An 18,843-nucleotide genomic window follows, 5' to 3' on the forward strand; every position below is an offset into this window, starting at 1 on the left:
TTCATTTCTCACTGGTTCTTTTTTATGTTTTCTATCTCCATTTTTACATTTACTATCTCTTCGTTGAAGTTCTCCCAGAGATCATTAAGCATCCTTATAACCGGTGTTTTGTGCACTGTGTGTGGTAGATTGCTTGTCTGTGTTTTGTTTAGCTTTTTCTTGAATGTTGTTCTGTTCTTTCATTTGTAACATGATTTTTTGTCTCCCCATTTTGGTTGCCTCCTTGTGTTTGTTTCTATTATTAGATATGGCTGTTATCTCTCCTATTCTTAGTAGAGTGACCTTATGTAGTAGGTGTCCTATGGAGCCCAGTGGCAAAGTCTCTCTTGTCACTTGAGCTGAGTGCTGCACGTATGTCACTTGTGTAGCTTGTGTGTGCCCTCCTGTTGTAGTTGAGCCTTAGTTGCTGTTTGCATGTCAATGGGAGGGATTGACCCTCAGCTAATGGTTGTGAGGACTGGCTGTAAAAGTAGAGGAGCTGTTGTGCAACAGCTGTTCCTACAGAGCTGGATTTGCTTTAGCAGGGCTCTGATTCCTGCTCAGTTTGCCCTTTCATTGTGTCATCTATGGAGGTGCTCTTGTGGTGCTCTGGCTTTGTCCAAAGCCGGCTACCAGGTTTGCTGGCCCCAGAGTGTCCTGGGAGGATCCCCTCCACAGGTCAATTTCAGCTGTTGCCTCTGCCCTTCCCAGGGTACCTGGCATGGGCCACAAAGTGATCTGAAGATGTCTTCAACCCATACTGGGCTTTGTGGTGCCTGGGAGAGGCTAACTTATGAACTGAGGCTAGCTGCCACCAGTGCCATGCTTAGGGTTGCTTAGAAAGAGGTATGCTGAAGCCAGATTCTGCTTGTTTGGGGTTTGTGAACCTTTGAGAGATTTTATGAAGGTCTGCAGCATGAACCAAGACAGGCCATTTGTATGGAAAAGCCACTGGAAGTGGCTTGGATGGGCCCACAAGTTGGTTGGGGTGGGCTCTCAGGGAATCAGAGTGAACAAATGGTGTTAGCCAGGTTAATGGAGACTCAGATACAGTGGCTGCCTGCATCTGCACACTGGGAGGGGTGAGGGCTCAACAAAGGAACAATAGTTTCTGCCAGCACTTGTCTAGGAGAAAGCTTCCCCTCCAGCCTTTGGCCTGAAGCCAGACAACTCAGTTCCTCCCCATATATTCCTGGACCTTTCAAGCTGCTGCCCCAGCTCTGGAGCTCAGAGAGAGTGAGTACATCAGCAAGTAAGTCCTTGCGCCTGGGACTCCAATTATTCTTTGTCTCACTCAGCCACAATTTCACTGGTTTTCACAGCCAGAAGTTGTATGGATGTCTCTTCCCAGCACTAAAACCCTGGGCTGTGGGGCTGGGACCACCCACTCCTCAGGGGGGACCTCTGCAGCTGAGATATCCCTCCCAATTCTTATGGGAACCAGCCCATTCTGTGTCTCCACCCTTCCTACCAGTCTTGATGTGACTTCTCCTGTCAATCCTTAGTTTTAGGGCTTCTGTTCAGCTAGATGTTGGGTGATTCTCAATGATTGTTGTTCTATATTTTAGTTATAACTTTGATATGGTCATGAAAGGACGCAAACACAGTGTTTACATATTCTGCCATCTTGACTGGATCCAGTATCACAATTTTCTTACTTCCTCCAAACAAGTGTACCAATGTCATTGTTAAACAAATTCCCAATACATACAATATAATTGATTTGCCATAGCCTGGGGGAAAGATGACCAGTAGCTTTGTCAGAGCCAGTATTAGAACAATCATTTCCAGTGTGCATAGGATGATTTCCTTTTGGGGAGAAAAGCCTTCCATTTGATTAAACTGTTGGTCTGCATGATGATCTGCCATTTTGTTGTAGACACTGTCCCAACCTTACAACTGTCTACACTTTGATTCAAACCTTGGCAATAAAGTATGATTTTAACATCATTATGAATGAGAGATATTACATTGGAAATAGATAAATGAGAGACAATGAAATTATTTGCTAAATGAGGATTATTTGGATAACTTTTATAAAAGGAATCAACTTTCGTGATAAATATGTTATTGATGCTGTGAATCCAAAAACTCATCCACTTCATTTTGTCAAAGTGCTTAATTCTGTATTCTCCTACCTTTGACCACGGGGTCCTAGATTATGTAATCCGAATATAAAGTGATATTAAATTTTACAATTCCCATTTTTCAGGCCTTTATGAAATTTACCTGGATGCTCCAAGAACAGTGAATCATAGATGTTTATACCAAAGTACTTTGTAAAATGCATAGTAGTGACCATGGGGATAGTGGTAAGACCAGTAGTAGTAAAAGTCATATTATAAAGTATACTGTAATTTGCTAGACATAAAATTACACTTGCACCTACAGACTTGTATTCTAGTTCTAACTGTATCCTGAAACATACCATTTCATTAAAGACATTTCTTGTTTTCAAGTTGTGGTTACTGGTTCCTCACAACTCAGGTGCTGCAGGGCCCAAAGGTGAGCTGATGCCCTCCTTGCTTACACCACTCAGCTATATCTCCCCTCCTAGTTACTGTCATCTACTAATCTTTTTCTCATTCTCAAAGACTGTAGCACCTGCGTCATGTCTCCCTCTCCTTCCCACATCCCTCTATCATCCTGGATGATTTCCATATCCACAAGGACACCCATTCAGTTCCCTGGTCTCCCAGTTCCTACATTTCCTTGTCTGCAGTGATCTTCTCTTCTTCCACCTTGAAAACTTGTTCCCAAAGTCATCTTCTTGCCTTTGTTATCATCTCTAAAATTACTGACTCAAACACCCTGCTCCTATCCAATATTCTTATTCAACTCCTCTCCCTATTGCAATCCTTTAGTCTCATCAAGACCTCCAGTTCATGGATGCCTCTCCTTTCCTTTCTGTCTTTACCTTATCTAGCATAGAAGTCAAGGTTCATCATTTCAGTAACATCCTTACCAAAGCCCTAAATTCTCTTGATCCTCTCCATTTTATTTGTACATTCTAGCAGAACTCCACCCCTAAATAAACCTTACTATCTTGCTCCTCTACGTTTGTAGTCATATATTCTTGGGCAAATTCAACTGACAGGGCAGATTATTAATTATAAATTAATCATCTCTCACCTCACGTGGACCTTTTACACCCAAAAGAAAATTCTACTGCATTTCTTTGGTGAACGTATTCTCTTCTCTACTGCTATTTGAAACATTTCCACCCCACTCAAACCTCCAACCCCCTGTGTCTCTATTCACAGAAGATATCCCTTCTTGCTTCACAGAGAAAATTGAAAGTGTTAGATACTTTCTCAACTGCTAGCTACCAATCTTACAAGCCTATCAAGCCTACTCCCATTATCTTCTTTCAAGCATGTACATTAGAGCAGGTGTCTTCACTAAGGTTGCCATGACTTCTGGTCACGCAGTCCAATGTCCTCAGCTCTCCTCCAGATCTTTCAGCCACATTTAACATTACTGACTGCTCTCCCCCTTAAGTTGCCTCTTCAGTTAGCTTCTGTGACCACTCAATGTACTTCATTTACTTCATTGACCACCTTTGCAGACTCATCTTTTGCTTCCTACCATTCTCAAAATTCAGTCCCAAGTTTTTTCTCTTCTCTCTCAAATTATATCCCTTTCCAATTAGATATTCAAAGTTACCACCATCAAAGACTAAATTCATGAGCCCCTCCACCACCAATTTCGGTCTTTTTCTATTGTTCCCAATCTCAATGAATGTCACAACAATCTATTCAGTGATGAAATCTGAAGCCCACCTCTCCCTCACTACTTATATCCAATTTGTTGCCTCTTAAATACATCCCCAATCTATCCACTTCTCATCTCCACTGACACCACCTTTGTCCAATTTAGACTCTTTAAATCCATCCTGTTTCTTTCCAGTTTTTTCTCTCTACTGCAGAAAGACTAACTTTTTTTTAATAACTCAAGTCATATTAGGTCAGCCCTTAAGCAATGGCTTCCTATTGTGTTTAACATTAAACAGAATTGCTTAACATAGTATACCTTATCATGTTTGCTCTATCTCCTGCCCACCTCTTAAGCCTTGTTTTACATCATTCTGGTCCTTGTATCTGTGCTCCAGTTTACCACTTTCTGTTCTACTCTGCTGCATTACCTTTGCACATGCTGATTCTCTACCCAGATTGCTCATTTTCTTGCAACATGTCTCTTATTTTAGTGAAGTGGAAGCCTTTCATGACTCTTTCAGTTTCATTCATGCTTACTTAGGTTTCATATCTTCCACAGGGAAACCTTCCTGAATCTGGTCAGAGTGTTCTGTGATCTCAGAGAACTGAGTTCATTTTCTTCATGGGTAGCAGTCATCTCAACTTGTAATCATATTCTAATTTCTGTGACTTGTTGGTATCAGTCTTCTCTAGATTATAAATTAAATACCTGGAATATAGTAACTAGTAAATAGTTATCAAAGGGACAAACCATGATTCTGGCCATCTGTAAAACTTGGAGAAGATTGTTATTTTTTCCATTATGTTTTTTCATTAAAAAGTATATAAAGATAATAAAGCATTTACAGAGTACTCTAGGTGATTGAAAAACTCTCCTCTATATAGAGCCAATAAATTATTATTATTAATAGTATTAGTTATTAGTTATATTATTAATTATTATTATATTATTAGTATTAGTTATATTATTAATTATTATAAATTTTGCTCATATGATGAAAAGTAATCTGATATAAACTCCTTAATGCTCTGAGCTCTAGTGGACAAGTATGTTTATTTTAACATCAATATCAATATACTTAGAGAAGTACAACATAAACATATATTACAGTCTTAGTTGCCTCGTTAGAGTTGCAATCACTTCTTATAATATAGTGACTTACAAGAAAAGTTTAGTCTAGCCTTATGTTGTTTTAGATTATTTAAGGACAATTAAGCCAAGAAATATGCTCATTAAGGTATTTTTAAGAGAACTACAACTTGAAATGGAGTGGGAGACACATATTTATTGTCATAATAATTCATTTTTTCTTTATTACATTATTTCTATTTACTATAAAAGTAACTGAGGGAATGATGGAAATTAAGGAAAATTTCTTGGAAAAGAAAAATATGAAGACACAGGAATGTGTCTCTGGTTGGCCCTTCCACCACTGTTGCTCTGTGTATTTGTTCTTCAATAAACAGTGTTGACCTTCAACCCAAGTGCTTCTTTCTGCAGGTTTACAGAGAGCCAGTGCAAGAGCTCCTTCACCCTACCGGAGAGACTTTGAGGCCAAGCTCCGCAATTTCTACCGAAAACTGGAAGCCAAAGGATTTGGTCAGGGTCCAGGGAAAATTAAGTGAGTGTTCCAGTACTTGGCCCAGAATTCAGATGGCATTTTTTCTCTCTTTATCCCCTATACGTTTGGTTTTTATATATATGAACATAACTGCTACCACACCATATGTGTGTATATATATATATATATCAGATATCATGGTGTGGTAGCATTTATGTTCACAGAAAAGAGGAAGGAGGAAGGAAAAATGTTAGGAAGTTGGGAAGAAAGAAGAAAGGAAGTTAATGAATTGGAAGGGAGACAGAAAGGGAAGGGAAGAGAAAGGCAGGCGAGAGAGAAAGAACAGTAGATTTTAGAAAAAGTCATACGTAAAATTAGTGGTAAATCTTTTCAGAAAACAAGAAATCTTGAACTAAATAAAAAAATTTTATATTTCCCTTCACTTATTCTTGGGACAAATTTAACTCTATAATCAAATTCATGGACTCTTTGTAACTTTGTGATTAGAGGCTAAGTAAAAAGATGTGCAGTTTTATTTTTCCCTTCTGTGTTTATTGTTTTCATCTTGAAAAGCCAAATACAAACTCAGGAATCCAACTGAAGATATTCCTTTAGGAATTTATTTTTTTTTAAATCCAAAAAGGAATCCAGTAGGATGGAATGTATCCAATTATAAAAGTGTACATGTTGTCCTTGTGCTCCCAATGTTTTGAAAAGTGTTTGAAAAAGTCCATCGCTCAACTGATGGAATCTACCTCTTTGGAGAGGCTGTGGAGTCAGACTGTAGGCCTGGGCACTCACCACTTCCCAAGAACCCTCTCCAACTTCAGAGCTCTGAGTCACCGCTCACTGCCCACATGGCTTCTTCTCTTTCCTAGGCTCATCATTCGTAGGGACCACTTGTTGGAGGGAACCTTCAATCAGGTGATGGCCTATTCTCGGAAAGAACTCCAGCGAAACAAGCTCTACGTCACCTTTGTTGGAGAGGAGGGGTGAGACACCAGTAGTTTTATGCAGACACCTCAGTGTGTGTGGACCAGAGCCCCTGGATTTGGGGTGATTTTTCTCAAGAAGGAAGCAGGGTGGCTTTAAGCCATTGCCCCAAGATGATTCTGATCATGTCCTCCCAGGAAGACTTTCTGTCTCCAGGTATTGCCAAGCTTTAGGTTTCATGTTCTTTAAAAGCCTAAAATTATTGACAGGTGCTGGAGTCTGAGGTACATGGTCAAATTATAAGCCAAAAATACACCCTAAGCTACTTGATCTTTACTTTTTCACGTGGTGTACACTTCTGAGTATTTGATCAAAAACCTCTCCCTCATAAAGTGCGCATATGAGTATACAACTACATACCAAATTTTCGATATCATTTCAGTGTTTTCATGGAAAACCATCTTAACCATGGAGGGAAAGCCCACCTAGGAGGGCATATCAGCATAAACTTGGAAGCTTTTCAATTCACACATATGCACACATGCACGCATGCACACACTGTGACAGGAAATTCTCTTAGGCCTCCCCAAACAAAATCTTTATTTTTAATGAGCCAGCTGTGTGTTTTATCCAATAGCTGTTATATGATTAAAAAATAAAAAAAGTTAAGGAACATTGCCATATGAATTCATTCACAGAAAACTGAGTAAGAATATCCCCAAACCAATTATTGCAACTTCATTTTCTGTAGCAAACTGATACTTCCATTGGGATCCATTCTAAAAAGACAAGGCTACTCTCAGCTTTAACCAGCACCAACTGTGAAAGAACACACTAGCACCTAGATAGAGATAGTCCCCCTGCCTCTCACTCATAATGAGCTTGCTGGCCTCTGCTTCCTTTGCAGCCTGGACTACAGTGGTCCTTCGCGAGAGTTCTTCTTCCTTTTGTCTCAGGAGCTCTTCAACCCTTACTACGGACTCTTTGAGTATTCTGCAAATGATACTTACACGGTGCAGATCAGCCCCATGTCTGCATTTGTGGAAAACCATCTAGAATGGTAAGATCTAGAATTTTTGGTTTCTTACGTTTGAAAGTTCTAGTCTTTCTTAGTCTGAAGGCAACAGCATTTCTCAAGGGCCACTGTGGGCCAAATAAAATGAGGGATGATGAGAGTGAACAACATAGCACTAGAAGAAACACTCTGTTAGTCTTTATCCAGAATACAAAATAAATTACTAAAGATGCTGTAAGTGTATTATCAGCTGCAAATTGATGTAAGATGCAGTAATTGCCTTCTGAGTAGGCACTAAGGTAAGTAGACATAGGTCCTGAATAGTGATAATTCTACTAAAATTATGAGTCCTCACTGGAGGCTTTTTGGAGGGATTCGTGGATTTCAAATTCTTTGACACTTGTGTACTTTTGGACCAATGGCTTTAGTGCTGTGGACATCAGCTTCTGCATCTTATTGTAAAATAAGGCTGTAGAGTCAAATGATCTCTAAGTAGCCGTTAGGCTCAAAAATCTAGTTATCTATTTGGCTCTCTCCTATTGAAGCATCTATTACCACTTATTGATATGTGAGAGAAGATAAGTATGAGCCAATTCTCTGCAGTTCTGTGGGTGAGATACCTCAGGTATTAGAAGCCTCCAGAAATCTGCACGGGACATGTATTATGCATGCACTTTCCTGCTGTGTCACCACCACACCTGACTTGAAAATAACTCCTGCTCTCACTGCAGGAGTTCCTACCATCAAGAAGGAAATGAGTCTTAGAGATTGCTAATGTGGTTCTTATGAGACATTGCTTATTTATGAGGTGTTGCAATGGCTGCTGATGTAGGCAGCTTCTGGGCTGATAACTGGGCCTCCTGGGCTTACAGGCCAAATCCTTGCATTTTGGTTTTATAGCATCAAATAACCCCCACCTCTGTTAAGGCTTTTGGCTATTGCCATGCTTGCTTTCCCCAAAAAGTCTCAGCTCTGTAGTACTTGAGCTGAAGCAATAGTATGTCTACATCAAACATTTAACATAAGTGACAAAACAACTCATGTCCCTTGTCATTCTTTTTCCTGTCACTTATCAATAAAGGAATGAAGAAGCCTGAGACAGAAATATACAGACAGACAAGCAGAGCAGGCAAGTCAATGCCAAGGGAACTTATGACCCAGACACTTAAATACCAGCTCTCACTTAGGTCACATTTAGGCAGAGTTAGAGCGCACTATAACCCATGACACAAGAATACATATGTACACAGATTATACTTAATATAATCCCAATTGTCTCTTACTTTGTGAACATGAAATTTAAGATGGCATCTTAGAGGCCATGAATTGGAATCTACAACCAATAAAGAAATATTTTAATCAAATATCATACCATATAGCACCATGCTAGATTTTGTGGGGATAACTTTATTAATCGAGCAATTATAAATTAAGCACATACTATATGTTGGAAGGATACGAAGATGAAATGAGGAAGATCTCTTCCCTCAAAGAGCTGTAGTGGGAAGAACACATGAGTGAACCAACAATTACAATACAAAATCTGAAGTTCCAGGTTATACGTACTTAATACCTGCACGTGTGTGTGCGCACACACACACATACACACACTCACACACCTGAAATGCATACATAGAGAATTGTATTAAATCACTAGGAAAAGTGTCTCACTCAGCCTAAGACAGAGGATAGGGGAGTGGAGAATGAAGCCAGTAGATCTTATAAAAAGAGGGGATGATTGTACCAAGTCTTAAGGAGCAGTTGTGTAGGAGACTCAGCAGAGAAGATGAGGAAAGACATGTCAAAGAGACAGAGTTGGAAGTAAGAATTGAAAGACATCAGAGGGAATGGGGTCTTCAGCAAGCAGTGAAGATGAATTAGCACAGAGAATGATCTTTGAGGTTATGGTAAAAGTGAATCTAGAAACAGAAGAGAGAGGCAGGTGGTTATATCCCATATGGAGCATGCTATAATTGAAGTTGTGTTTTTTAAAAGTAAATCTTGCCATATTGTGAAGACAAATTTGAGGAAGGAGCCAGATCATCTCTGAAGCTGTTGATAAGTCAGAGGGAGAAATGGAGGGTCAAAACTAAGGCAGTCGCAGTGTCTGAAAAAGAAGGGACTGACTTTAGGGATATCTTGGAGGGAGAAGAAATTGAACTAGTTAGTGCACTGATTGAATGATGAGGAGAGGGTGAGAGAAATACAAAATAATTACAAGGTTTCTGGTCACACAATTGGGTGGATTGGTGCTAGTACCTGTGATAAGAGTTATGTCAAGAAGACAATATTTATAGAGGAAAGATGAGGAATTCACTCTTTGTCAGGTAGAGCTTGCAATTTCTGTTATAAACACAGCTTGATATAGTAATATGTAACCGGAACTATGGCCATGGTTAGCAGGAGAGCAGCTGGGCTAGATATTGAGGTTTGGGAGACACGAGCACAGACAAAGTGGCTCTGCCTCGGGAGGATATGAGCCGTCAGAACTTCTGAAGACAGCAGCGGAGCAGAAGCCCACATCAAGGTGGATAACATTGATGTATGAGGGGTGGGCAGAGTCAAAGGTCCCAGAGTGTGGGACCTTCCCAAAGGGAAGAATGTGATGAAAGAATGCATGGGCCTTGAGGGAGTGGAAGGTTCTCAGGAGAAGACCAGAGAGGGGAGAATTCAGTCTAAAAAGGCAGAGGCTGGAGGAGGTGTGTAGGCAATAACAAAGTTGCAGAGACACAGAATGGGCTGGTCCCACACCCACATGTGACAGTTAAAAACTGGGAGGGATATTTTGGCTGTGGAAGTCACTCCTGAGGAGTGAGGGGTCCCAGCTGCACACCAGGATCCACAGCCCAGAGTTCCAGTGCTGGTAAGAGCAGTCCCCACAACTTCTGGCTGTGAAAACCCGTGGAGGTTGTGGTTGAGTGAGACAGAGGTCAGCTGAAGTCCCAGGTGTTCTTTTTAAAGGGCCTGCACAGAGACTTACTTGCTGATGGACTCAGATGCTCTTAGCACCAGCACTGGAACAACAGCTCAAAAGGTGCCAGGGACATTCAGGGTGGAACTGAATTATCTGCCTTCAGGGCAAAGGACAGAGGGACAACTGTCTCCTAGACAGAAATTCTGGCAGAAACCATTGTCCCTCTGTTGAGCTCTCCCACCACCCAATCTGCACACGCAGGTGGCCCCCAAATTTGAGTCTCTATAAACCTGGCTAACACTTCACCCTGCCTGATGATTCTCTAAAACGCTGTTCCACCCAAATTGCAGGCCTACCCAGCCACTTCCAATGTCTTTTCCATACAAATGACCTGTCTTAGCTACAGACTTTCCTAAAAATCTCTCAAAGGTTCACAAACACTAAACAAGCAGTGTCTGGCCTTGACATGCCCTGCATATATTGATAAGCAGCCCCAAGCCTAGCTCTAGCGATAGCCAGCCTCAGTTCACATCTTAGCCTCTCCCAGGTACTTACAAGTCCAGCACAAGTGGCAACCATCTACAGATCACTTTGTCACTTACATTAAATGGCTCCAGGCAGAGCGCAGGCAGCGTCTGACATTGGTCTGCACAAGAGCCCTCCTAAGAGGCCCCAGAACCAATAGCTCCTCTGGAGGCCAGCTTCAGACCACACCAGAGCACCTCCATAAGGGACACACCAAAAGGGCAGACTCAGCAGGCACTACAGTTCTGCTAAAGCAAATCCTGCTCTGTAGGGTCAGCCCCTGCACTACAACTCCTCCACTGTAGTCACGGCTACTCCTTACAACCAATCAGCCTGTGGGTCAATCCCTCCCATTGACATGCAAACAACAACACTCAACTACAGCAGGAGGGCACACATAACCCACACAAGGGACACACCTGCAGCATTCAGCTCAAGTGACAAAGGAGACTATGCCACTGGGCTCCACAGCACACCTACTACATAAGGCCACTCTACTAAGACTGGGAGACATAGCAGCCCTACCTTATATATAGAAACATAGGGAGGCAACCAAAATGCAAGACAAAGAAACATGTCCCAGATGGAGGAACAGAACACAACTTCAGCAAAACAAAATGCAGGCAAGCAATCTACTAGATGCACAGTTCAAAACACTGGTTACCAGGATGCTCAATAATCTCAGGGAAAACTTCAACAAAGAGATTAAAAACTAAAAATAGAAAAGAACCAGTGAGAAATGAAGAATACAACTGAAATGAAGAATACTCTGAGGGATTCAACAGTAGATTAGATGAAGCACAGGATCAAATCAACAACTTAGAAGATAAAGTAGCAGAAAACATATAATGCAAACAGCAGAGAGAAAAAAGAATCAAAAAAATTGAGGAGAGTTTAAGGGGACTCTGGGACAACAAGAAGGATGCCAACATTCACATCAGAGTGGTACCTGTAGGAGAAAAGAGAAAGCAAGGAATTGAAAACCTAGTTAAAGAAATAATGATGGAAAACTTCCCTAACCTCATGAAGGAAATAGACATACAAACCCAGGAATCATAAACAGTCCCAAATAAGATGGACCCAAAGAGGCCCACACCAAGACACATCATAATTAAAGTTAAAAACAAAGATAGAATCTTAAAAGCAACAAGAGGAAAGCAGTTAGTTATCTACAAGGGAGCCCACATAAGACTGTTCCCTGATTTCTCAACAGAAACTTTGCAGGCTAGAAGGGATTGCACAAAATATGATGAAAACTAAGGACCTACACCAAAATCACTCTACTTAGCAAGGCTATCATTTAGAATAGAAAAACAGATAAAGAGCTCCCTAGACAAGAAAAGGCTAATGGAGCTTATTACCACCAAACCAGTATTACAAGAAATGTTAAAGGGACTTCTTTAAGATGAAAATATGAACAATAAAATGGCAAAAAGTACATATCTAGCAACAATTACATTAAATGTAAATTGATTAAATGCTCCAATCAAAAGGTAGGGTGGCTAAATGGTTAAGAAAACAAAACCATTACATATACTGCCTACAAGAGACTCACTTCAAATCAAAAGATACACACAGACTAATAATAAAGGGACGGAAAAAGATATTTCATGATAATGGAAATGGAAAAAAAAATCTGGGGTAGCAATACTTATACTGGACAAAATAGACTGAAAACAAAAGGTATAACAAGAGACAAAGAAGGATCTGGTAATTCCATTTCAGGGTATTTACCTGAAAAATCCCAAAACATTAATTCAAAAAGACATATGCATCCATATGTTCATTGCAGCATTATTTACAATGGCCACGATATGGAAGCAACTAAGTGTCCATCAATAGAAAAATGGATAAAGAAGAAATAATATGTATATACAATGGAATATTACTCAGCCATAAAAGGAAATGAAATCTTGCCGTTGAAACAACATGGATGGCCCTAGAGGGTATTGTGCTGAATGGATAAGTCAGAAAAAGACAAATACCATGTGATTCCACTTAAATGTATAATCTGAAAACAAAATAAATGAACAATCAAAACAAAAACAAACTCATAGGAACAGAGAACATTTTGATTTTACCAGATGGGAGGAGGACTGGGAGGATGGGTCAAAAAGGGAAAGGATTAAGAAGTAGAAATTGATACCTACAAAAGAGTCATGGGAATTTAAAGCATAGGAAATACAGACGATAATATTGTAATAAATATGTATGGTATCAGATGGGTACTAGATTTATCAGGGTGATCATTTCATAAGTTGTACAAATGTCTAATCACTATGCTGTACACCTGAACTGATATGTGTTATATGTTGTATGTCAACTATAATTGAAAGGTGAAAAAATTATTTTAAAGAAAAAAAGAATGAGTAAGAATATTTGGTCTGGCAGAGAAGAAAGAAGGCACTACCACATAGAGGATGGAGGGGTGAACAAAGATGTCAGTTTGATGTGGCTGCAAAATAAAGAAAAAGAGTAAAGGCATCCTTGTTTCAGATAGGGAAGGATATTTGATGCCATTCTAGGGGGGTTGAATTTTATCATGAAGATGGCAATGTAATATTTTTACAGTAGAGAAATGTCTTGATCAGAAATATTTTGTAAACCAAAGTCAACTCTGGTTACAAGTAGATGAAATGGAGTGTGCAAATGGGTAATTCAAGAGGCTAGTGAAACAGTTCTTTGAAAAGAGAATAAATAATCAAATTAAGGGAGAAGCAGTGGGAATGGAAAGTCATTTCAGAAGAAGCCTGAACAAATGAGTAAAACTTGGTGATGGATTATAGATGGTGAGTGGTTAAGTATGTGAAATTTCCCACTTGCTATAAAATAACATATAAGAAAATACCAGGTAAAAAAATTATCATAGATTTTGAATGGAAGCATAAACACCAAACCACATAAGTGAAAAGCTCCAAACTTATTTTTATGTCTCATAAAAAGTATGAATCATGCAAAATTCATATATTTTCAAATTATTATGCTTGAATGGGAAAGATTCATATTTTAGCTCAAATATCTCCTCTAAAGGCACTCAATTTAAAATAACCCATCCATTTAGGGGGTGTAATCGATACGTATGGTGAATATTTAAATTAAAAATAATATTTATTAGGGTAAAAGACACATTGACATTAATCCCCCTCAAACTACTCCCCCTCACTTTGAACACACTTATCCCATGTTCTTGCCGCTTTCTGAAGCACTTCTGGAAGTCCTCTTTTGTGAGTGTCCTTAGTTGTGCCCTCGTGGCTCCCTTGATATCCTGAATTGATTCAAGACATTTACCTTTCATGGTCATTTTTATTTTGGGGAAGAGCCAGAAGTCAGATGGTGCCAGATCCAGTGAATAAGGTGGAGAAGGACACACCTTAATGCTTTTTTTTTTATAGAAATCGCCATACCGGAAGCAATGTGTGACACAGCATTGTCATGATGGAGGATGATTTATAGCACACCTTCTCTCAACCATAGCTCAACACCTGACTGACTGCACCGAACAAGTTGAAACTTGTCTCATACTGTTACTAAAGTTCAATGTGCCACTTCCCATATTGAAGAGCCCTGCCTTTCCATTGGATGGTACTCGGCAGCAGAATTCACTGTATATTTTGATCACAAAGAAAAGGCTCCATGTCACACATCACTTCTGGTACGGCAATTTCTGTCAAATAAAAACATTACAGTGAGTCCTCATCTACCTTATTCATCAGGTCTGGTACTCTGTGACTTCTGGCTCTTCCCCAAAGTCAAACATTTTGAATCAGTTCAGGACTTGGGGGCAGCCATGACAGCACAACTAAAGACACTCATGCAAGAGGACTTCCATAACTGCTTCAGAAAAAAAGTAAGAATGATGGGGTAAATGTATTTGAATTGAGGGGATGTATTTTGAGGGATATTAATAACAATGTGTCTTTTACTTAATAATTTTTTTATTTAAACATTCACTGCATATTTTGATCACACTTGTATAATTCTCCAACTTAACATCTTACTTTGTTATTTTAAGAGAATTTATCACTATCTAAAGTATACATATATATATATATATATATATATATATATATATATATATATATATATATATCACTATCTGAAGTAAAGTATATTTATATATTTATACTCATTATTTTTTTGTGTCTCCACTTAGAACATAAGCCCTGTGAGACTGGAGGTCTTGCTTTCCTAGTCAAAAACTCCACACTCAATAAATATGTGTGGAAGGAAAGAAGGAAGGAAGGAAGGAAGGAAGGAAGGAAGGAAGGAAGGAAGGAAGGAAGGAAGGAAGGAAGGAAGGAAGGAAGGAAAGAGGGAGGGAGGGAGGAAGGAAGGAAAGAGGGAGGGAGGGAGGGAAGGAGGGAGGGAGGGAGAGAGGGAGGGAGGGAGGGAGGGAGGGAAGGATGGAGGGAGGAAGGAAAGGAGGAAGGAAGGAAGGAAGGAAGGAAGGAAGGAAGGAAGGAAGGAAGGAAGGAAGGAAAGAGAATGGGTGGGAAGGAAGAAGAATGGGAAGGAAGGGGGTAAGAAAATAAGATGGATGGATGGATAATGGATAGATGATAGATAGATAGATAGATAGATAGATAGATAGATAGATAGATAGATGATAGATAGATAGATGGAATTTCCTTAGTTAAAGCTCCTTTGTTATTAGAGTTTCAATCTCATTTCAGTTTTTCGTTCAATATATTCGGGATTCAGAAAAACAGTCCTTATTGTTGAGTTAAGTTCCTACCAACAGTCTTCTCTGAAATCACCAATGAAAATTCTTTTTCTATCTCAATCATTCTGAATGCCACTTTTCTCAGAGCAGATCTAAGATGCACTGAAGTCTAAACAATTGAAATAGGTGAGCTTCTTTCTATTTTGAGGAAAAGTGCCGAGTGTCAGATATGCTCTGTTTATTTTAAGTATTAGCATGTATCATTTTAAGAAGTTACTGTGATATGAGTCACTCTTTATGTAATCATCAGTGTGAGAAGAATTCTCAGAAGTCAGGTTTCAAATCTGATGCTGAGTGTTTATTCAGTTTCTGTGCAACCACCAGAAGGTCCATGGTGCTCATTTCATGTTAGTGATGGGAACAAATCTAACCTTACCAGTGTCACAACCAAATAGTTTAGGAACTCTCAAGCCAAAATCTATAAGCAGATACTATTTGGGTGGTAAAAATTTTGTTTTCAGGTCTTTTTGCAAGGTGATGTATGGGGAGGAGGGAGGTTCCTTTAACATGTTTAGAGTTTGGCCAAGTGGGTACTAAGGGTAATTGTAGAGTTTTATAGAACTTAAGAAGTCCTGGATAACATACCTTGAATACCCCTTGCTACATCTGCCCAGTCTTGAATTAGTAAATAGAAACCACAAAATCATGAGATCTTATTGGATGTCTGTAGCCCTCCAACTCTGAAGGGCCCCTCTACCAGAAGAACTCAGTGCGTAATTTTTATTTGAGTGAAGCATCAAATTAGCTCTCCCACCTCAAGCTGGCTCAACAGCAGTCCCTGGGTTTTTCGTAGACAACTACAAGAGCTTTACTATTCTCATATCCTACTGAATCTGAGTAACCTTCCTAGCAATGCCCAAAAGAAGCTGTGGGGCATAAATTAATTGAGCAGACACCATGAAATATGCATGACAGGTTGTGTTGTGACTACATGTATGTCTGTTCTGCCCATTTCTTAATCCAGCTTTATTTAGAACTTGTGAGAAACATTTAGTAAAGTTTTCAAAACTGTTAAAGAAACCCTCTTTTCAAACACTTGTATTATCCAGAAATAGACATAAGGATGTACAAGAATTTCATATATAACAAAGATGGAAGTTCAATTCAGTTGGAAAAAAATGGAGTATTGATATCAATACAACTGGCTATGCAACCAAAAGAGAAAAAAAAAAAGAGGTTAAATTCCTCCCTAATTTCAAAACACAAGTGAAAAATGTAACAGTAAAATTTCTTGAAGAAAATCTAGGTGACTTCATATACATTCTAAAACAGAAACATTATTAAGAATATAACACAGTAATTCCTGATTAAAACTGAAAGCAACTAAGGAACAAGACAAATAAATGAAGAAACAAAAACTCGTAGACACAGACAATAGTTTAGTGGTTACCAGAGGGTAAGGGGGAAGGAGGGGGTGGTAGAAGAGGGTAAAGGAGGTCAAATATATAGTGATGGAAGGAGAACTGACTGGGTGGTGAACACACAATGTGATATATAGATGATGCAACACAGAATTCTATACTTGAAACCTATGTAATTTTCTAACCATTGTCACCCCAATAAATTTTAATTTAAAAAAATATATATAAAACAAACTCAAGAAACCTTGAGTGGTATAGACTTTTAAAATCTATACAGATAATTTTCAAAAAAAAAAAAAAGCCAAAAACATACAATGGAGAAAGGACAGCCTGTTCAATAAAGGGTGCTGGGAGAATTGGAAAGCCATGTGCAAAAGAATAAAACTACACTGCTATCTCTCACGGTGTACTAAAATTAAATCAAAATGGATCAAGATTGGAACCTTAGAATCTATAAAAGAAAAGAAAGTCATATTTGAATATATAGAAATTAAAATAGTTTTTATGGCAAAAATACCATAAACAAAGTCAAAGACAAGCTTTGATTTTTTTTTTTTTTACTAAAGTTTATTGGGTGATAATTATTATGAAGTTACAGAGGTTTCAGGTGTACAATTCTGTAATATATCATCTATATATCACATTGTGTGTTCACCACCCAGAGTCAGTTCTCCGTCCATCACCATTTATTTGATCCCTTTTACTCTCATCTACCATCCCCCTCCCCCCTTACCCTCTGGTAACCACTATTGTCTGTGTCTGTGAGTTTTTGTTTCTTTATTTCTTTGTCTTGTTCCTTTGTTGTTTTCAGTTTTATATACACATATCAGTGAAATCATATGGTTCTTGACTTTTTCTGTCTGACTTATTTAGCTTAGCATAATAATCTCAAGATCCATCCATGTTGTCACACTGGCACTATTTCATCTTTTCTTACAGCCGAAGAGTATTCCATTGTGTATATATACCACAACTTCTTTATCCAATCATATATCAAAGAACACTTTGGTTGTTTCCATGTCTTAGCCACTGTAAATAAAGCTGCAATGAACATCGGAGCACATATATCTTTATGGATAAATGTTTTTATTTTTCTTTGGTGGGGTAGATACCCAGGAGAGGGATTGCTGGGTCATATGGTTATTCTATTCTTCATTTTTTGAGGAACCTCCACACTGCCTTTCTTAATGGCTATACCAAGCTGCATTCCCACCAACGGTGTATGAGGGTTCCTTTCTCTCCACAGCCTCTCCAACACTTGTTACTATTTGTCTTGTTGATGATAGCCATTCTGACTGGGGTGAGGTGATATCTCATTGTGGTTTTGATTTGCATTTCTCTGATGCTTTGTGATATTTAGCATTTTTTCATATGTTTATTGGCCTTTTGTATGTCCTCTTTGGAGAAATGTCTATTCAGGTTCTCTGTCCATTTTTTAATTGGATTGTTTGTTTTTTTGTTGTTGAGTTGTATGAGTTCTTTATATATTTTTGATATTAGCCCAATAATCAACACAGTATGGTATTGGCAGAAAAACAGACACGTAGACCAATAGAATAGAATTGAGAACCCAGAAATAAACCCACATAAATACAGACAGATAACTTTTGACAAGGAAGCAAAAAACATACAATGGAGAAAAGATAGCCTCTTCAATAAATGGTGCTGAGAGAATTGGAAAGCCACATGCAAAAGAATGAAACTAAACTGCTATCTGTCACCATGTACCAAAATTAACTCAAAATGGATCAAAGACCTAAACATAAGACCTGAAACAATAAGCTGCATAGAAGAAAACATAGGTACTAAACTTATGGACCTTGTGTTCAAAGAGCTTTTTATAAATTTGACTTCAAAGGCAAGGAAAGTAAAAGCTAAAATAAATGAATGGGACTATATCAAACTCAAAAGCTTCTTCACAGCAAAAGAAACCATCAGCAAAATAAAGAGACAACCGACCACATGGGAGAAGATTTTTGCAAAAAAAGCTTTGATTTTGAAAAATAATCTTTGCAATGCAGAAAAATCAGAGTTTGATAATCTGTAATAGATTTCAAAGAGCTCTTACAACTTGAAAAGAAGAGTGGAAACAACCCTAGAAAAATTGGCAAAGGA

At 38.8% G+C, this 18,843-nt stretch overlaps 1 protein-coding gene across 8 annotated transcripts in view; it reads left to right on the forward strand.

The window, feature by feature from the left end:
* Positions 1–18,843, forward strand: part of HECW1 (HECT, C2 and WW domain containing E3 ubiquitin protein ligase 1) — a 527,464-nt gene that overhangs the window by 462,619 nt on the left and 46,002 nt on the right. For all 8 annotated transcript variants that reach the window (XM_088797859.1, XM_088797857.1, XM_088797858.1 and 5 more), the window contains 3 exons: positions 5,197–5,317; positions 6,136–6,249; positions 7,098–7,250. In XM_088797859.1, the coding sequence (XP_088653985.1) occupies positions 5,197–5,317; positions 6,136–6,249; positions 7,098–7,250 (388 nt within the window). The remainder of the gene's footprint in view (positions 1–5,196; positions 5,318–6,135; positions 6,250–7,097; positions 7,251–18,843) is intronic.

Source organism: Rhinolophus sinicus, chromosome 4 (genome assembly GCF_057876585.1).
Source record: "Rhinolophus sinicus isolate RSI-liver-muscle chromosome 4, RSI-T2T, whole genome shotgun sequence".
Taxonomy (NCBI): Eukaryota; Metazoa; Chordata; class Mammalia; order Chiroptera; family Rhinolophidae; genus Rhinolophus; species Rhinolophus sinicus.